Source organism: Aspergillus nidulans, chromosome III, assembly GCF_000011425.1.
Source record: "Aspergillus nidulans FGSC A4 chromosome III".
Taxonomy (NCBI): Eukaryota; Fungi; Ascomycota; class Eurotiomycetes; order Eurotiales; family Aspergillaceae; genus Aspergillus; species Aspergillus nidulans.
Genome location: NC_066259.1, coordinates 2709330 through 2729029, shown reverse-complemented (window position 1 = coordinate 2729029; position 19700 = coordinate 2709330). Strand labels below are relative to the sequence as shown.

Here is a 19700-nt window from a genome sequence, read left to right as displayed (position 1 = left end):
CTTGGTTTCAGCAGGACTCCATAGCCGGACAGCTAGAACGCCGAAATATAACCTTGCAGTCAACATCAACTGAACAGACAGCAGCAGCATCACAAAAATGGAGCAGTTTCGATCTACCGTCGCTTCGCCTCGCTGCCCCGGTCATCCGTGGCGAATGCCTGAGGGTGATCAGAACACGGCAATAATTCCCCGTCGGCTGTCACGTTGACTTCGCCGTGGCAATATTCTAGAAGCGTACGTTGAGTTTGCTGCTGGGCCCGGATGTCTCCCGGCGTCAAACATACGAAATTTGACAGGCCGCAGACCGCTTCTAGCCGGCCTTCTCTTCATCAACGGGGTCAAGTGACAAGGCTTGAGAAAATCCAAGTATTGCAGGGGAAAATGCACTGTTCCTGCACCTGAGAAAGTACCTCGTCAATAGACAGGGTAGATTTTCCACGCATATCTTCAGGCATGACTGCGCGTATTTGCATGGCCTCATTGGGCATTAGCTTTTCATGGCGCCTGAAGTAACACTGGCAGGGTTGGCTCGCGCATGCTTCCAACCCTCAAGCCAACACCATATTGCGGTGTAGGATTCGGAACATCGGCCATTATGTTGAGAGGACAGAGTACCCCGGGAGTAATGACATTGGTTGGCCTTCCCACTAAATAGCCATAACATGATTTAGCCAGTCAAGGACGAAATAAGTACAAATTAGCTCGGCAAGGTGATTGCACACTAAGCGATAGACTTTGCCCAGAATTTTGTTGCTGCGTAACACAAGTACAGGATACATGGGATCGCCGCGTGTAGTTGGTGGCAGCCGACGTTCAAGGTACAATGTGGTACTATACCTGTTTGGGACTAGCGCCTCATCTCCGAATTCTTTCCAGACATCTCGAATTCACGCCGGCCATTCTGAAAAGTCCCGGTCATATCAATTGCCTTCGCTACTCTACCACTTCCTTACGCCATGGCCTCACTGCTACCGATACGAGCGTTCAGGACCGCTTCCTGCTCCGCATGCCGCTCTCTCATCTCCTCTGGCCCGGCTCAGCTTGCCCTTCCTCTCTCTCGCCGCAACTATTCAACGCCCGCGGAACAGGAACCAGTCGACTACACAAACAAGCCGCGATGGTCGTACACGCCCCCCCGCGCGAAGGCTCCTTTCTCCCTACACTTCGACTCCAAAAGGCCCGACTTTCCCGTCAACTCCGACCCTCAGGTTCTCGACCAGTTCTACATTCGCTTCTTAGGCGAGGGCGGCGACAAGGTTCTCTCCGACGAGGTCAAATGGCTTGCAGTGACGCACAAGAGTTTCGACCAGGGCCGAAGGGGTTTCAATGACCGCTTGGCTTTCTTGGGTATGTTGTCGCTCATGTCTTTTGGCGATTCTGGACCGGCGAAGGTCCATGGCTGACATTGACTCGCGGCCAGGGAAACGTATTGTTCAGCTGCAGGCTTCTCTTGCTTTAGCGCAGAGCGCTTCGAACTCCTATGGGCAGCCCGCCCCTGACCGTTATGGCCGGAAGCCATTCGAGCACCCAGCACTTAATGGGTTAGAAAACCTATCTATCAACACGAAGCGATTTCTTACGGACAAGTCGAAGCTTGCCGAGGTTGCGCGGCAATATGATTTAGAAAAAGTGTTGAGATGGTGCCCTCGAAAGGTGAGCTTCCTCCAATTTTTTTCGCCAACTCGTGCACTCTGCTAATACCGGCCAACAGCCCACAAACCTCGAAGCATCTGGCGTCGAAGTCGTCCTTGCGCACACACTTTACGCACTAATTGGCGCTCTTTCTCTGGAGAAGGGCAACCTAGTTGCCAACAAGGTTGCACGAGAGCGGATATTAGCACCTCTGGGGTTCCAGGTGACGGTATAAGTCGGGGGATTGTGTGAAAATAGCCACAGGAGCATTTTCATGGCGTTATTTTCAGTGCTTGGATATTTCTCTGTACGTGTTGTCTTGGCTGGACGGGGATATATCACCATCTTATTTGTACTTTTACTATGAACTTGTGTTAATATGACGGCAAATACCACCATTCCTAACTCGGCTGCCTCTCAATCAACACCATAAGCATCTGAATTATGAAAGTATGTACGGTTCCTCTGACACCGCCCGGGTAACAGCGCAAAATACCCGGCCAGCTCTTATGGAACCCTCGTTACTACGATGCATAGTCTTCGCACCACTGTATCGCAAGTAAGCAACGGCAACCCGCCACCAATCCAACAGAATGCCAGAGTTGGTAGCGGGAATCACGAAGACGGATTTATGCTAGCTTGAACTGTCTATTGGGAGCGTATGGTACAAAGAAGAAAAGAAAAAAAAGAATCAAAATCGCGGAAAAAATCGACGATTATATCTTATGCGGCTAGTCTTCATTGAGTTAGTCTATCTTGGCGACCTTGCTTGGTTAGCAGTCACGTGATCATAATTCTACTGTTCACCGACAACATTTGACGAAATCTAGTAGTCTGTATAAGTCGATCTGTTAGAGTGTATATATAGTATGTCTTTGATTATTATCTGAATACTGGAGTTGTGGCAAGTGCTTAAGTAGACATTGTTGCCTGTCTACCTGTGCTTGGTCTTTCCACGGTGTATACTCCGTCGATGCCCCAAGACGGGCTACCAGTACCAGGACCCTCGAGCTAGATTTAGTTCTACGACTAGGTACCCTACGCCATCACGGGTTCGATCTTCACCTCGAATCTTTCTATAAACGGACTTTCTGCCTCCCCAACCGGCTCCGCCCCGGTTCAGCGCATCCTATCTTCCCTACCTAGTCGACTAGTGGATTCGCTGGCCTCAAGCCGCCCAAGAGCTCCTGACCTCCATCTTCACCTCTCCTTCCACTCCTGCTCGGTCATCCGCGATGGCATCGGCGGTTTTCTTCCTAGATCTGAAGGGCAAGGCAAGTGAATTCAGGCTAGACAGTCACCATCACCCCAATTATTCGTCCACTGCATACAGCTAAGCCACCTCGTGCTGACCGACCTCTTTTTTGTAGACTCTTCTAGCCCGAAACTATCGCGGAGACATTCCAATGTCCGCCGTCGAGAAATTCCCCATCCTCCTCAGTGACGCCGAAGAAGAAAGCTCCGCGGTACCTCCGTGCTTCTCGCACGAAGGAATTAATGTACGTTTGGTTTGGTGATTGCGCCTGGCGACGGTTTCCCTTACGTGTCGCGCTCCCCGCTGCTCTCCCCGCAACCCGCATTGTCATTGGACTTGGTTCTGTGCGCGCTGTACCAGCACATTTTAGCTACCTCATATTGCAGGTAGTTTAGATAAATTCTGGATTACGAGCCTCTGGGCCGTGCTCATGTTTTATGTTTGTCTGTACTAACCAAGTTATAGTACCTCTATATCCGTCACAGTAACCTCTATATCCTCGCCTTGACCAAGAAAAACACCAATGCGACGGAAATCCTGCTCTTTCTCCACAAGATCGTCGAGGTTTTCACGGAGTACTTCAAGGTGCTGGAGGAGGAGAGTATCCGGGACAACTTCGTCATTATTTACGAGTTGCTCGATGAGATGATGGATTTTGGATACCCTCAAACAACAGAGAGCAAGATCCTACAAGAGTAGGCCTCACCCTATTTTGAACACTGGAGCACGTTAGGTTAATTGTTAATCGCTAGGTACATCACACAAGAATCACACAAGCTGGAAGTTCAGGCCCGACCACCTATCGCCGTCACAAATGCAGTCTCTTGGCGAAGTGAAGGCATCCGCTACCGCAAGAACGAAGTTTTCCTCGATGTGGTTGAATCTCTCAATCTCCTCGTATCCGCGACTGGAAACGTGCTACGGTCAGAGATTCTGGGCGCTATCAAGATGAAGTGTTATCTGAGCGGAATGCCGGAGCTCCGTCTCGGCTTGAACGACAAGGTCATGTTCGAGACAACCGGTCGGGCATCGCGGGGTAAGGCCGTCGAGATGGAGGATGTGAAGTTTCATCAATGTGTCCGGCTGTCTCGGTTCGAGAATGACCGCACAATCAGCTTCATCCCGCCGGATGGAGAGTTCGAGCTAATGAGCTACCGTCTGAACACACAAGTTAAGCCACTTATCTGGGTTGAATGTTTGGTAGAGTCGCACTCTGGTTCCCGAATTGAGTACATGTTGAAGGTGCGTTTACCCCTTTCCCTCTGTTCAGTCCATACCTAATCTATAACATCAGGCCAAAGCCCAATTCAAACGCCGCAGCACGGCCAACAACGTCGAAATCCTTGTCCCCGTCCCGGACGATGCTGACTCCCCTCGCTTCCGCACAAACATCGGCACAGTCCACTACGCGCCTGAAAAGTCCGCCATCGTTTGGAAGATAAAGCAGTTCGGCGGCGGCAAGGAGTTTCTTATGCGCGCAGAACTGGGCCTCCCCTCCGTCAAGGGCGACGACGAGCTTGGTGGCGGTATGACCGGTGGCTTTGGCGGGAGTATGGGCGGTACTATGCAGGGGAAGGCAAAGAGGCCGATTAATGTCAAATTTGAGATTCCCTATTTCACAACTAGTGGAATTCAGGTGCGGTATTTGAAGATCACAGAGCCGAAGGTTTGTCAGCTCAGCCCATTTTCCTTTGCTCTCTTTTACATCATTTCATCCTGCTTGGTAACTTAAGAAATAACCGTTGCTGATCGTTGTGTCTACTATAGTTACAATATCCATCTCTGCCTTGGGTCCGGTACATCACGCAGTCGGGGGATATTGCTGTCCGAATGCCGGATGTACAATGATGTAAAACTTCCTTTTCTCTTTCCTTTATTTTACCTTCTACCTACATCACTTCACGCGTTATACATACAGTAGTTGAGCTGGAATTGAAATAGATGGACCATACCTTTTAATTTTTTTTTTTTTTGTACTCGTTGCTTTCTACTGGTTTTCTATTAATACCTTCTAGCAATGATTTCCGACTCATTGCTGCACCCCCTACGAAAGTGCACCCCGGCACCAAGCATGATATATCAGTGTCTTGCCTGTGGGCTTAAGTAAAGCAGCTTCATTCGGTTGGACTATTGCTGCAATGCGTTATAAGGTAGTGCTTGATGCTTTGGCATATCATCTTTGAAGTCATACAAATGTATACCGCCTACCGGCACTAATGATTTGGGCGGCAAAACAAAGAAAACGATAGACCTAGTGGTTCAAACATGGTAGCGTCTGCAGGCAGGTAGGCAGTTATTTGCCTGGATTCAATCATCCCTATACCGGCCATTTGCTTCTAGGAGTCAGGCTGGAAAGTATGACATCGCGGATGTCGGTGGCACCGTCGAGGCCACAGATCCACGTAGATGAACTTGAGTTATGACAGGACGCCTCTTGCATTATCTATTTGACTCGGTTTTTATTCTTCTGTTGATGCTGTGTATGTTGCAGAGTGTAACGATACATATGTCCATCGTACTGGGTAAGACTGGGTTGGGTATCACAAGATAGTCGCTAGCATAATTGGTATTCAACGGGGAGGCAGTGGAAGGCTTGTTTGGGTTTCCTGAACTGGTCGCAAGAGAGGTAATATACCCTGTTTGTAATAGGAATCGGTATTCTTAGGCTTCTGATTTGGCAGGGTGTCTGGTTAGTTGCTATTTGACTCATCTGGGGAGTCGGGTGCAGGAAGCGGGAAGCCATCACCGTGGACAGCACCTGCGGCTTTAGAAAAGCCCTCTCTTGCGAGCATGGTGTTCAGCACGGCACAATTGTATGCTGCCTCGCCTGGTGGCACAACGATAAAGATGTACGTATTGTCAGTGAAGCGGCCGAGGAAGACATTAAACTGAGGTGTTTTGGTATGCATGACAACGAAGCCTGCCGAAGCCGGAGTCGTGTGTGTATTCCGAGCAGCGCAGTGCTTGAACGCCTTCATGATATTTGATAATCGTTCATGTCGGTCATAGATCGGATTTAAATCGCCGATTTCAGAGGAGACAGATGTCACTGTTAGGAAAGTAGAGCGCTCAAAGAGGATGACTTCCTCAGCATCAATACGCTTGGCAAAAGCGTGCAGGAATCGTTCAATAACGCTAAGATTCGGAATGAGTTTGTGGACTATGCCCGCCCAGGCCTTGTACAAGGACTGGTCCCAGATGCTGCTCCCGAAGGTGTCGATCGTGAAGTGTTCTGTGCGGCTGCGGATGAGCGCGGAGCGCTCCTCATAGATGCGTTGGCGGTGCTCGGCTTGAATGAGGTCGAGCTTGTGGACAAGGCAGAAAACGTAGGCGTGGGGGCTGTATTCTCTTAATGCGGCAATAATAGCCATGTATGTGTCGAGATCGCGTTCGACCTCACGCGATTCAATGTCGAAGACGTATATTAGGACTGCAACGTCGGAGAAGATGTTCCCTCGTTGCGAGGCGAGGTAGGTCTCCATGAAAGCATCTTGTCTGCGCAGAAACTGAATTAGCAGGCCGTATACGATTAGAGACAGCTGATCATCATGGCAAGCTAGACTCACCCTCCACAATCCCAGAGATTCAAAGTCAGGTTCCCCATGAACTTGACATGGCTATGCTCAACATCAATCGTCGCACCTAACCGCCGTACGTCTTTGGCAACATAATTGCTAAATATGATCGACCGCATAGATGATTTCCCTGAGCCACTCTTGCCCATCAAGAGGACCTTTCTCTTTTTTTTCCGGCCATCCATCGTTGCTCACTCAATTGGAGATGCTGCTTAGTTCAACCGGTACCCCGCAGCTGCCATCGAAGGGAGAAACAGCTCTCGCAGGGGGTAAGTTCAGCATCCGATGCTCCTGGTTTCCATTGACATTGAGAAGTCAAAGCTCAAGTGAACCAGCTCGGTCAAGAGGAAGCGCAGGTCAGCTTTGCATAAGTTGGAGGAGGATCACAGGACCAGCCTCGTCATATCATCGCGCTGTCGGTTCAACTATGTTCCGCATATGTCACGTGTATAATCTCTATTGCTCACCAACTCCAGCTCTAAGGAGACCTCAATAACTTGGATTCCTGCGCTGTGTATGCTTTTTGATCTGAAAAAGCTATCATTATTGGCTATCACAACCTAGTCCCAAAATGTCGCTGCCGCCAGATCCGTCCGAAATTAGCAAAGCCACCATTCTTGCCTCGGTTCCTGAAGGAGTATACAAGAATACAACTCGCCGAAAAGAAGTTATTTACACTAATAGTGCATAGATTCAAGAAGATAGAAAATGAAGCGGGGAATATGAACTGAAGTGGGGGAATAGCGAAGACAAAGTGGTTGGAAGGGTGAAAAAAAGGATAAAAAGCGTACACATGGACCGTGGTCGTTAAACTTCGTAAATGACCACCAGCTATTCTAACATCACGCTGGCGCCTGGTATCTAAACGGAAGTTTGGCAAGAATGCAGGAATAAGGTTAAATCAAAATACGGTGCCGTCGGAGCGGATCATGATAGGCGGCTCTTTTGTGTTCGGCCGCGAAACTTCGGCGATTTCACGACCACCCTGGTTCATCTGTTAGCAAGATAAGTTCAATAAAAGAATACACAACGTCATATTCACCTTCCATGTTCCGGCCTCAAGCATCTGGGCCAGTGTCAATTGGTCTTCTCCAAGCAAGCCCAGCTGCCCATTAACCTCCTCCAGAAGGTCATCTAAAAAGCCGACAGTGAGTGCTCGCCATTCTACCACCACATCATCATCGGCGGAGAAAAGAGGCACGACTTCCATGCTAGGCTGTCCTTTGATCTGCGCGTTGTCTCGGTAGGCTGCAAGTCCCCGCTCAAGATCAGCCGGCTTGAGAGTCAGCAGCCCCAGATCGATTAGGAGACCGCCATTCCGATATTCGGGGAGTCCAGTGAGGAGTTCAGCGCCAGCAAAGTGGATCTTCATAAGTTTCGACATCGGAACCATGATCGAATAGCACAACCACTGGGTGAGCTTGTGAAATGGGACAATGCTTTCCCAGGCATTTGCTGGAGGGGATCGAGGAAGTGCGGAACACGGCCAGGCGTCGCCAATGGACAAGCCATCAATTTTCGTCCGGGAGGGAGGCCAGATTGAAGCGAAGCCGTCCATGAGAACTGTCCACAATGTCGTAATGGGAACGATAGGCACTGATGAAGCTAATGTAGAAGGGTGTGAAAGGAGGTAGTCTGACTAAGTTAGTTTTGCATCATCTAAGTCCGACGCGCCTGGCAGTCTTACCAAGCATGTTTCCTGGCCTTGCATCCACGCCGAAGAAGTCTTGGTGGTTAAGTGCATCCGCAAGCCTGATGAGAAGGCCAGCGCGACCTTCAATACCGGCAAGTGGGTTTGTCTCTGAGTGCTGAAACGCTTTGGCCAACACCTGAACATTGATCTTCTTCAGCCCCGCTCCATCTACCTGGCAGGGTTCTGTAGGGTCGCTGCTGAAAAGCCCACTCTTGAACATCTCCAGCGTGGCTACCGCAAGACCCTCGCTGCGCGAGTAGATCTTCCCGGACTCTTTGGACTTGTAGGACCATTTGTTGCCTGCACCAGCGTCCAAAAGCACCGACACTACGAAGAGATCGATCAATCGTCGAGTGCGTTCCTGAGCGTCAATAGTGCTGGGCCAGGACTGAAGCAATTGGTTGACGCGGGGTCTTCCACCCACGTCAAAATGTTGCCAACGACCATGAGGAGGAATCGACGAGTAATCGGGCGCGTAGTCTCTCTAGATCGGAGGCGAGAGACTGTGAGCATACGAAAAAGACGACACAACCCCTACATCGGAGAAGTTGCAGCAGTGATAGAGTGTCGGCTCACCTTGATAATGGACACCACATACGACGCCGTTTCGGCGAACTTGGTCATGTCAACATCGAAATGATTAAGCTGATTCCTCTTTGCCTTTCTGAGAATAATGTGTGATCTCTGTCGAACAGCATGGATGCTGCGTAGGTAGGCTGCTGGATCTAGGGCTGGATCCGGTGGGCCAGCGATTGACAGCTCAGGGATGGAAGAGGGCAGCCCGCTTCCCTTGTAGCCGGGAGATCGCAAGGATGCATTGGAAGTCCGAGCGCTGTTGACGGAAACGAAAGAATCACGATCGTCTTTCTGCTCTTGAATGGAATTCTTGGAGTCCTTGCGTTTGAAGATACCCATGGCGGAGGCGTGAAGATGTCAGTGCGAGAGAGAACGGGGATGACGAATTTGAGAACAGGAGGACAATGGATTGTTTGTCCTGAAGAGGAGGCGAAGAGGCTGAAGAGGCTGGACGGGCTAAAGGGAGCAGCCGAGTTAGTGGGTTTGCTCGTATCGCCTCAGTCTCAGAACAGCACAACCAAACTCAGCCAGGAGAGGGGAGGGAGATACAGAAAAGATGATGATCTGCAGAGCTGCCCGCTGGATGGGATTTGTTCAGATAGCTTTTCCGCTCAGCAGATCTTTTACACCGTTTCCATGCCTCGGAATGGATCCTTTTCAGGCAATAATCAGAAGGAGAGAGGGAGGCGAGTGGAAGGAGGGGAAGAGAATTGGAACAATGAAGGGTCCAAAGGCAAGAATGGATGGAGGAAGAGGGCTAGGGTGGTGGTACCTGAATGGTGGCAGAAACCGAAGCGGGGCGGTCGGTCGGACCAGACTGGAGGGGGAAGCGAATCAAGAAAACATGGCCGGGGCAAAAAGGAGGTTCGCGCAAGTTCCAACAGTTGTCGAGCACAAAAGGGCAGGTCCGTTAGACGACGGCGTTAGCTGGTTATAACTCGTCCGTTCGTCGAGGCTCGGAGTCGGGAGGTGGGGAGCTTGGAGGCCGTCTAAACTGCTAGCGTTTGATAGAGCATCGTCACATGTAATCTATTATTACAGGATTACACAGTCGACTACTGTGGTAAGATGGCCAAGTTGCGACGACGACACGCCAACGCCGACGACGCTGTAATTCCGGGCTTCCTAGGTTGATCATCGGGTTCGTGAACAGACATAGCAAAGACCCCGATGGATCTATTTTTGTGGTGTACTGACTCTATACGGAGTCGCCTATAGGCTATAGTGAAGCGGAATATCGACGCTCCCCACCATGATGCAAGGCACGGGAGATGAAAGTTCTCTATTCCATGGTCATAGCATCCTCTGCTATATCTCCACCGCGCTGGACGACTTACGTTGTGGGCTTACGGAGGATGGCTGTCCAGCCCATTATTAATACTGTCAGCCTCGACCTGGGAAGTGGGCATGTATTATTTGTGCTGTGCTCCGTACAGAGTACAGTATCGTTCAGGGACATTATACATGGAAGAACCACCACCGGGTCCATTTGTTACCAGTAATCGGATTCTGGTGAAAAGTTCAATATGGGCCCACCCGCCGCTCCAGTTTGGGACTCTGGGACCTTGTACTTTTGACAGCAGGAGAGCTCAGAAATTCAGAGCACGACAAGAGACGGCAGTTGCAAAGCGTTACCACGAGGCATACTCCGAATTCCCCTCATTTTGCTTTCTATCTCTTCGCAGGACTTCCCTCCCCCTCTCAGGACGGAGGAGCGGCCGTCTAGAAGTCGAGATGGCCAGTGCGGGAGACCGTAGACGGGAGACTGCCCCCCTGGCCGGAATGCTGGGTCGGCCGGAGTGGTTTCATCTTTAAAGTTTGGGAGCCCAAGCCAGTCAGAGCGTGCCACTAGCGACAATAATCTGCGTGGTGGCTCCACCCGCCGCTCTCCGCGCTCTTTGGCGCGCCCGTTTGGCCCTCATGGCTCGTGGAAGATTGCCCTCATGGCTCTTACGCGCAGCACTACCAGACACTTTCCCTTCAGATGGTCTCGAGGAAGGTTCAACACTATTTTGGTTCTCGAGGAGCTTATCGTATTCGATTCTGTTACGGAGTTTCTTCGGTATGGAACAGGTCTCGTACCCTTGTTCACAGCCCCTCACATCCCTGAACGATAATCGAGATGGAAATGCGCCGTAGATGCTCCGTGCTCCGTACAGCAAGCTTCTCGGTGCTATTATTGAGCCGGAAATGAGAACTGACATATCCGACCGGGTCCGGGTGGCTGGAAAATATTGGCTGCTGACTGCTGCCGCTGAGATTATGATAAAAAAGGGCTGCATCCACGATCCAGAATGGTCCATGCTCGGTCCGCCCCTCATCACTTCATAAAAATCAGATTCAATCTGTTGGTGGTAGTAGTGCAAGCCTGATGATTCAACCTCGCGTCTCCACTTGCGCCCAATACCTGAAGTCTGGAAGCCCGAAGCCACTGCCAGAAGCCTAGACGGAATGCGAACTCGAGTCATCGATCATCTTGGAGTATTGAGCTTGAGACTTTCTCCAATATCGATTTTGGGACCTAGCCTTAAAATTGCGGAGTAGTTTGGTTGTATCGCCTTAAGCGTCGGGCCTCATGCGCCTCATTGTGACGGAGATAACAGGCGCCCTGCAGGTAGTTTCATGCAAATTCCCCAGGGCTGGAAGGGTCTCTTGCGAAGTGGATAATTCAATGTCTATTGATATTCGCTCGGACTGGACATGTCCGACATAAGCTCAATGTTAATGATGTACCCTGGCCTTTCTGGGTCACTTTGACGGTCCTTTTAACGCTCAGTGTTTCTCGTTCAGTGGCTTGGCTCCGTACCTCGAAACAGTCATCATCCACGTGACATTATCCAGGCGGTAAATCAAATACGGCAGAACGCTCTCTATCAGCGGGGCGGTCACGCAAGCACTTACCATGAGCCACATAGTCGCCCATGATGCTCCAGGGGAAGAGTCATTGACACAGCATCCCAATGTTTATGAATTCAGTCTTTTTCATTGAAGCGACCTTTTTAATGTCACCATTTTACTTTTAGACTGCACATATATTAGCGCCGCTTGGATTGACCCTTAGTGGTGAGCCGAACCTCAGTTCCTTCGCCGTCGGAAGTGCCAAATTGTCCAAACCATTGAAGCACGCATAAACAATGGATGACCTGAACGGCCTCAGTTGGAGCTCCAACAGCCCTAGCGATGTCCCCAAGCCTCCGCCGATGGGCTCCAGTTATCTGTTTCCAGCCGCGAGACCCCAAAACGCCTCAGGCCGATCTACTCCCCTCTCCGCCTCCTCCAGATTATCGAACCCCCCTTCGAAGCCTGCCACTCCCAGCGGCGACAGTTTCGCAAACCTAGTATCCTTTGGGTCCTCGAATACGACCAGGAATCTTCCTCTTATTGAACAACAAAAAAGATTACAAGAGGAGAAGGCCAGGAAAGAAGCAGAGAACCGCGCACGTCTGGAAGCGCAATATGGAGGGCAGAACGCTCAGTTCTGGGACGACTTGGAGAAAGGAGGGAGCAACAATCCGTTTGCCTCTAGTACAGCACCTTCGCGAAACAACACGGCCTCTCCGGACGAGGACGATCTTCTCGCCGCCTTCAACGCCTCAGCACCCGTAGATGCATCCACCCACTTTCCAGTTCCGAGCCCCAGCCCTTCCCTGAAGGTACCTACAAGCGAGGCACAAAGCGCCAACAAACCGAGTACTTTACCACCGAGAAATGATATGTCTTTCAATGATGACGACGATCCGTTTGGTCTCAATCAGCTGAAGCCCAAATCTCAGCCTGCTCCTCTGCTATCTCAAAACGACGACGATGACTTCCTGGGCTTGCTAGGCAAGCCCGTTTCCGAGCTTCCACCGCCAGCCCCTCCAAAGGATTCCCTTCGAGCTGACAGCCCAGACCGTGCTTCGCCTAAACCAACGAACGGGATGGATCGTGCCATCGCGGAACTCGTCGACATGGGCTTCCCCGCGGACAAAGCTAGCCAGGCTCTTAGAATGACTTCGTCTGGTACTGATGTGCCGGCTGCCGTTAGTATCCTCCTCACCCAGGCGCATGAAGAGTCCCGGCAAAAATCCCAGAACAGATCAGCTCCCATTGATCGCCGTTCCGATCAGTCTGCGCAGAGACCAGATCGAGATATGCCTTCCTGGATGCAGCCTGAGCGCTCGCACACACCCAAAAGCCGTAATGAATCCCGTTCGCCTTCTTCTACGGACATGGATCCGTCACAGATTGCTGCCAATCTCGGCACCAGTTTCCTGAAGACAGCAAATTCACTTTGGAAAACCGGCAGCAAGAAGATGCAGCAAGTAGTCAACGAACTCAACTCCGATCACGATCCGAGTCAGCCGAAATGGATGCGAGAGGCTTCTAATTCTGAAGCTGTTCCTAGGGGACGCGCTCAACAGCCAGCCCGCAATGATCTGACGGACGAGGCTCTTTTGCTCGAATCAGGCGGTCCACCGCGGCCCCGCCGTAACCCTACACGTGTCGACGAGGGGCCAGCTCCTCGTGCAGGGAGCGATTCTCGGCGACAAGAAAGTGGCGAGAGGCGTATGCAACAGCCTGCCTTCATGCGGCAACAGTCTACATCAGAGCCCAGAGATGTAAAGTCACGGTTGTCAAGATTTGCAGCTGAAGAGCAGTCCGCACAGGCATACGTTAGTCCAGCGCGAAGGAAACGGCCAGTTGCTCAATCGTCAGCCCAGCAAGCCTCCAGTCCGGGCACTGATTTGTTCAACTCTTCAGTTCAACAAAGTGCCGCGAAGGCAAACCCCCCGCGGCAACCGCCGTCTACTTCTCTGCCTACGCGGCCAAAGGCTCCGCCTCGAGTTATACCCCAGGTTTCACAAAGTGCCCTTGCAACTGCACATGCTCAGCGGGAAAAGGCAGCCGAAGCCTACAAGAGAGGCGACTACGCGGTTGCTCATGAGGCATTCACAAATGCCCTTACAGCTCTACCTGACAAGCATCCTATTGTGATCATCATCCGCAGTAATCGTGCGATGACCGCTCTGAAGATCGGCGAACCAAAAATAGCAATCAGCGACGCAGACTCCATCTTAGAACTGGTTGGCCCTGCAAAAGGCGAAACAGAAAGCATCGATCTCTGTAATGGCGAGCCCCATAAGCCAATGAAGGATTTCTACGGTAAGGCCTTGGTACGCAAAGCAGAGGCCTTGGAGCAGTTAGAGAAATGGGCGGACGCCGCACAGATATGGAAGTTGGCTGTGGAGAACGGTCATGGGGGAAGCACGAGTATCCAAGGCCGCAACCGCTGCGAAAAGGCCGCAGGTATCAGCAAGCCCGCACCGAAGCCAACAGCTCCTTCACGACGACCCGCGGCCCCGGCGCCCAAGAAGAAAACATCCGCCCTTGACGACCTCCAGGGTGCGCCGTCTGCAAGCAAATCAGCATCGTCCTTCGAGGCCGTGAACCGTCTCCGGGAAGCTAATCAGGCTGCTGAACGTAGCGACGAGGAGAAGTTTGCTCTGACAGAGAGCGTTGATGCACGTCTGGCAGCGTGGAAGAGCGGCAAACAAGACAACCTTCGTGCACTCCTGGGCAGTCTGGACACAGTCTTGTGGCCTGAGGCCAATTGGAAGAAAATTAACATGTCCGAGCTAATCATGCCGAACAAAGTCAAGATCCAGTACATGAAGGGTATTGCCAAAGTGCATCCTGATAAGGTAGGCCGTGATACCTTTCTTATGTCGCACGAGTGAGCGTAACTAATCAGCGCCTTAGATACCAACTGATGCCACAACAGAACAGCGCATGATAGCCGGTGCTGTGTTCGGCGTGCTAAACGAAGCCTGGGATAAGTTCAAGGCCGAGAATAATCTTTAACGCTCTTGCTCTTTTGCGTACTCCCACCCACATTCTTCTGCATTTACTACAAATCACTGTTGCTGGTCGATTTCTTCATCTGGATAAGCGTTGGTCCGCCGCAGTGCAACGCTCAAACGGAGCAGTGGAACTGTACTTTACGAGATATCCCTTTGATATGCTGTATATAGATATGTTTTCTGCGTGCATGACAAGAACGTACATTGACTGCCAGGCTATCATGCCGTTACCTCGAAGCTTGTTTACCCCCATTCTGATTTATATTAAATAAGCCGAACCTCACCCTACTGTCATTGCTACGTCTAAATTTGGAACACAGGGTAGCCATCACGTACACTGGAGACCCCTTGAAGTCATATTATTTATTCATGTGATAGAACAAGTTTAGTCAATTCCTATCCTTCATTTTCATACCTATTCGCCTCCTCAGCTTTATTCACACCCCCTGCGGCCGCCTTTGCCTCTTTCTTCATCTGCCTCCGACTCTTCGCCTTAGCAGGCTGCGCCGCCTCCTCATCCACAGTCTGACTCGGCCATTTCTCCACACATTTACGCTCGTCCTCTTCACTCCACTCGCGTGGCAAGACGGCGAAAACAAGGTACGACGTATGTGTCTTCAAATCGGGTTCAGATCGGTGCACGAGACGGCCTTGTGCGTAGGGTGGGATATCCTTGTAGTGGGTAGGCGGTATAAAGGTAGGTAATTCTGACGGTGTTTGTGTTTGCGATTGCCGCCGTTGCGCTGTGCTTTCGTCTTGTTGATCTTGATCCTGCTCGACTTGGCCTACTACATCGCGGAATCGGATAGATCGTTGCTCGACAACGCGCATTTTCTGAACCGCATCATCGATGTTTCGCGGGAACACATTTGCACCACGGACGCCCTCGAACTCCAACCCCGTCTTCTCGCGCTTCACCTCTATCCGGCGGTGCTGCAGCTCAACCATTGAAATATGCAGCCAGCCGTTCTGGCGCAGCGCGCTGATAGTTCGTTGAACTTGTTCCATGCATGGAGAAAACGTGCAGATATGGACAGGCGTATTTGGGTCAAGGGGTGATTCGGCGCCAGACGGCGAGTTACGGACGAGATGTTTGAGCGCGAGCCAGGGGGCGGGCAGGTCGAGGAAAATAGCGTTTGCCTTAGGGGATGTGGATGGTTTGCCGTCAGGGTCATTGAGGAGGAATCCGTCTTGGTAGACGTCGCGGTGGGTTACTTCAACGAGGCCGTCAAGACCGTGGTCGTGGATCTCGTCGCGAATCTTTCCCGCACGTTGCGCGTGGAACTCAAAGCTGCATACTTTGCCTAGACGGCGGCGGCGCTTTGTCGGTGGTGGTGTAATGTCCGGGTATCCGTTGAAGACGGCGCGGACAGCGGCGTGTGTGAAAGAACCACTTCCAGCGCCGGCTTCGATGAGCGTGGAGCCTGGCCGCACGCCGAGCCGGTGCAGGACGTAGCTGTAGTCGGGGGTATAGACAACTTGCGTGCGGTGGGGAAGAGACGCCGTCCAGAGTTCGGGGGTTGGGCAGAGGATGTGGAGGAAGCCGCTTGCTGCAGCGACGGGCGCCTCGCGTGTTAGCTTGCTGCTTTCAGTGCCATCTTCATCGCCGCCAGTGCCGCTGGCGGAATCAAGCTGGTTTGCTTTGCGCTTCTTGAGTTGGGCGCGGCCGCGGGAGCCAGTGTCGACTTTGGAAGCTATAATTTGGGAGCCCCATGGTTTGTCAAAAAGGGTGCTGTGCGGAAACGAGCCGAATCGTGTGTTTGTCACGTTCCCTTCTTTGTAGCCTAGGTTTTCCTCATCATGAAGTCGGAGGATGGCCGGGATGGTATTGTCGCGGCGGAGATGGAGGAGGGCGAGCTGGTCCAGCTGGGAATGGGCGCTTGGAGATAGGAACGGAGAAGGCATTCCGAATCGCCGCGATAGCTGGAATGCCGCGGAAAAGTTCGTAAATGCTGTGCTCAGGCTGTAATAGAGCTCAAGGTTCTCTCTGCGATGGATATCTCAAAAGATCTAGACGGAATCTTCCCCACTAGGCCGCATTTGGCTTCAAGTTAGGGCTCAGGGTCGAAGAGCGTGCAAGCTCTCTGATTCGAGGATATTTCACCGCCTCGTATACTCTGGATCTGTTTGTTCCTCAATTCTCAGGCCGCCAATCAAGGAAAGGATGACTCTTAGTAGTATTTTGATGCTGGACCCCTCTATTATTGCTCAGGCCCTTGGATCCCCCACTCTTTTGTTTCCATCTTGATGCCCCTCCTCCCCCTTCGGCATCTTCGCCTTCTTTCGTCCCTTCGATCCCCCCGGCCGGTTCTTTTCTCTCAGCTATCGGTTCTTGCTAGATTCATGGCTACCGCGCGCGAGCAACCAGCATGGCGCCAGCCGACTGCTCACCCTGAAGCGCAATCGCTCCCTTCGCTGAAGGTCTACAATTCCCTCACCAAGTCGAAGACGCCATTTATTCCGATCGACCCTCATGGGAAGAAAGTGACCTGGTATGCATGCGGACCAACAGTATACGACGATGCGCATCTTGGACATGCTAGGAACTATGTCAGCACGGACATCATCCGGCGTATTATGCGCGATTACTTCAAGTTCAACGTGCATTTCGTTATGAACATAACCGATGTCGATGATAAGGTATAACACGTTGTCGATTTGGGACGGTATTAGGTTAACGGCGTTCAGATCATCCTCCGAGCACGACAACAGCACTTGTTCACGAAGTTCGTGACGGCGCATCCTACGGTCGACGAGGAGGTTCTCGATGTTGCGAAGAAGGCATATGCCGCTTACTTGAAGAAGAACCTGCCGCTATTGAGCCCCGAGCTTCCCCCGTCCGATTATTCCAAGGAGGTGGAGAAGGCTTATGCGGTGATTCTGAACGGGGGGCCTCTGCCGGGTAACGAGAAGGCCGGTGATGATGAAGCCAAGATTAAGATGCACATTAAGACAGTGTCATCAGCAGCGAATGTCATTGTGGAGGCGGAGAAGCTTGACAAGTCCGCGCAAGGGACCTTCCCTGAACGCTTCTACACCGATGCGCAAGACCTTTTGCTTCCATACCTAGATGCTCTCGAGGGGTCCTTGATCGACGCGGACGACCATTCAATTTTCACGAAGCTTACGCGAAAGTATGAGGAGCGGTTCATGAAGGACATGGATGACTTGAACGTGCTTCGACCGGACGAGTTAACTAGGGTGACTGAGTACGGGCAGGAGATTGCCGACTTCGTCGAGAAGATCGTTGAAAACAAGTTTGGATACGTCTCAGCCGACGGCTCAGTATACTTTGATATTAATGCATTTGAGGCCGCCGGGTTCCCTTACGCGCGACTTGAGCCCTGGAGCCGCTCGGACAATAAGCTACTCGCTGAGGGAGAGGGATCATTGGCAAATAAAACCACTGAAAAGCGTTCCAAGTCCGACTTTGCCCTATGGAAGTCCTCGAAGCCTGGTGAGCCGAGCTGGTCGAGTTCCTGGGGGCGAGGCCGACCGGGATGGCATATCGAATGCTCGGCGATGGCGTCTGCCCGCCTGGGCAAGCATATGGATATCCACTCCGGAGGTATCGACCTTGCGTTCCCTCACCACGATAACGAATTGGCGCAGAGCGAGGCGTACTGGCACTCTCATGGTGACCAGTGGGTCAACTACTTCCTGCACATGGGTCACTTGTCAATCCAAGGGTCTAAAATGTCCAAGTCCCTGAAGAATTTTACAACTATCCGTGAGGCACTTGAGAGGAAGGAGTGGACTCCGCGCAGTCTGAGAATCGTATTTCTTCTTGGTGGATGGAAAGATGGTATTGAGATTACCGACGAGCTTGTCAGCGCCGGTAACTCGTGGGAAGATAAGTTGAACAACTTCTTCATTAGGGTGAAAGATCCTGCAGCCCGTCAGGGGCCCGCTTCGAGTACAGACACCACCCTTGCCGAAGCCTTAGAGGCAGCCAAGTCAGCCGTGCACGAGCAACTCTGCGATTCATTCAACACTCCTGGCATGATGAACTCGATCTCTGAGCTTATCACCAAATACAACATCGCTGATAAATCGACGCTGAACCCGAAGGACGTCGAGGCAGTTGCTCGCTGGGTAACTTACATGGTCAACGTGCTTGGTCTCAACGGCCAGACGCCTGCCGACTCGCGTGAGATCGGATGGAGCGGCATTGACGTTCCTGAAGAAGCCAAGCCGTTCCTGTATCCGCTTTCGGCCATGCGTGATGCTTTGCGACAGTCTGCGCGAGCCAAAACGCTTAACGCGGGTGAGATCTCGAAGATTGTCGAACAGGAAGCCATCCCAGAGGCAACAACAGAAAAGACCAAGCCCTACGCCACCGTAGTGTCTAATTTCCGCACCAAGGTATCGTCACTACAAGACTCCGGAGACCTCGGAAAGGAGGTTCTTGCGCTCTGCGACCGCCTCCGAGATGTTGATCTGTTCGATCTTGGTGTCTACCTCGAGGACAGAGAGAACCTTCCAGCCATCGTCCGCCCCGTAAGCCGCGATCTTATCCAAGCGCGTGAGGAGAAGGCTGCTCAGGCACTGCAGAAACAGCGTGAGCGAGAGGCAAAAGAGAAGGAGGCACTAAAGAAGCTGGAGAAGGGGAAGCTGAGCCATCTGGAAATGTTCCGGACGAACGAGTATAGCGCGTGGGACGAGGAAGGTATCCCGACTCGCGATGCGGCGGGCGAGGAGATTGCTAAGAGTCGCTCGAAGAAGCTGCGCAAGGACTGGGAACGACAGAAGAAGCTACATGAGGCGTGGCTCGCGAGCCAGCAGGGCAGTAAATGATGGATGATGGGCTATGATGGACTAGATAGAAAAGTTCGGTTATCACGTACAAGCATAGACGGCGTTATAATATCCAGGCAGCATTGGTTTATGTTATGGCTACATAGCTTACCCTCTTACTGCCATACCTATAACATTCCTGTTCTAGATGACGATGTTGTCTCTACCCATGACATCCTAGTGGAGTCAGGCGCATCTTCGGCTACAATCACATGCAAGCTAATATACTACCCCGACAAAGCCAGTTTCAACATGCCATCAGGACCATCTGACCTCTCAGTGGCTCCAGAATTCGTCTAGATGGACTGGCACTATTGCTCTGCCTATTT

General features: G+C 51.7%; 7 protein-coding genes across 7 annotated transcripts, besides 1 other annotated feature; 4 read left to right on the top strand and 3 right to left on the bottom strand.

Annotated features, from left to right (window-relative positions):
* Positions 1-19700: part of a sequence feature (contig 1.161 621..266267(-1)) that runs on past both edges of the window.
* ANIA_08794 (mitochondrial 54S ribosomal protein mL57) lies at positions 957-1867 on the top strand (the record flags this gene model as incomplete). Its single annotated transcript, XM_676971.1, has 3 exons — positions 957-1347; positions 1460-1653; positions 1712-1867. The coding sequence occupies 3 exons, from the start codon at positions 957-959 to the stop codon at positions 1865-1867; spliced, it is 741 nt and encodes a 246-aa protein (XP_682063.1).
* Positions 2691-4846, top strand: ANIA_08795 (AP-1 complex subunit mu). The gene is made up of 6 exons (XM_050611804.1): positions 2691-2906; positions 3003-3131; positions 3353-3582; positions 3640-4129; positions 4182-4553; positions 4655-4846. The coding sequence occupies exons 1-6, from the start codon at positions 2868-2870 to the stop codon at positions 4733-4735; spliced, it is 1341 nt and encodes a 446-aa protein (XP_050467788.1). The 5' UTR covers positions 2691-2867; the 3' UTR covers positions 4736-4846.
* On the bottom strand, positions 5578-6818 carry ANIA_08796 (Rag GTPase GTR1; the record flags this gene model as incomplete). The annotated part of the gene is made up of 2 exons (XM_676973.2): positions 6454-6818; positions 5578-6382 (listed from the first exon to the last, which is right to left on the bottom strand). The coding sequence occupies exons 1-2, from the start codon at positions 6645-6647 to the stop codon at positions 5578-5580; spliced, it is 999 nt and encodes a 332-aa protein (XP_682065.1). The 5' UTR covers positions 6648-6818.
* ANIA_08797 (protein mvlA) lies at positions 7009-9380 on the bottom strand. The gene is made up of 5 exons (XM_676974.2): positions 9281-9380; positions 8732-9187; positions 8150-8639; positions 7505-8025; positions 7009-7456 (listed from the first exon to the last, which is right to left on the bottom strand). Exons 2-5 carry the CDS (start codon positions 9068-9070, stop codon positions 7364-7366), a joined length of 1443 nt encoding a protein of 480 aa, XP_682066.1. The 5' UTR covers positions 9071-9187; positions 9281-9380; the 3' UTR covers positions 7009-7363.
* ANIA_08798 (UBA/TS-N domain protein) lies at positions 11866-14575 on the top strand (the record flags this gene model as incomplete). Its single annotated transcript, XM_676975.1, has 2 exons — positions 11866-14415; positions 14474-14575. 2 exons carry the CDS (start codon positions 11866-11868, stop codon positions 14573-14575), a joined length of 2652 nt encoding a protein of 883 aa, XP_682067.1.
* On the bottom strand, positions 14971-16479 carry trm61 (tRNA 1-methyladenosine methyltransferase subunit GCD14; the record flags this gene model as incomplete). Its single annotated transcript, XM_676976.1, has 1 exon — positions 14971-16479. One exon carries the CDS (start codon positions 16477-16479, stop codon positions 14971-14973), a length of 1509 nt encoding a protein of 502 aa, XP_682068.1.
* Positions 16822-19448, top strand: ANIA_08800 (cysteine--tRNA ligase; the record flags this gene model as incomplete). The annotated part of the gene is made up of 2 exons (XM_050611802.1): positions 16822-17214; positions 17263-19448. The coding sequence occupies 2 exons, from the start codon at positions 16822-16824 to the stop codon at positions 19369-19371; spliced, it is 2502 nt and encodes an 833-aa protein (XP_050467787.1). The 3' UTR covers positions 19372-19448.

Coding starts and splice junctions, on each gene's coding strand:
- ANIA_08797 (XM_676974.2), bottom strand. CDS start 9,070: ATGGGTATCTTCAAACGCAAGGACTCCAAGAATTCCATTCAAGAGCAG. Junction 8,026..8,149: donor AAGGCCAGGAAACATGCTTG/GTAAGACTGCCA, acceptor CATTGTGGACAG/TTCTCATGGACGGCTTCGCT. Junction 7,457..7,504: donor TTGAGGCCGGAACATGGAAG/GTGAATATGACG, acceptor TCTTGCTAACAG/ATGAACCAGGGTGGTCGTGA.
- ANIA_08795 (XM_050611804.1), top strand. CDS start 2,868: ATGGCATCGGCGGTTTTCTTCCTAGATCTGAAGGGCAAG. Junction 3,583..3,639: donor GAGAGCAAGATCCTACAAGA/GTAGGCCTCACC, acceptor GTTAATCGCTAG/GTACATCACACAAGAATCAC. Junction 4,554..4,654: donor TGAAGATCACAGAGCCGAAG/GTTTGTCAGCTC, acceptor TGTCTACTATAG/TTACAATATCCATCTCTGCC.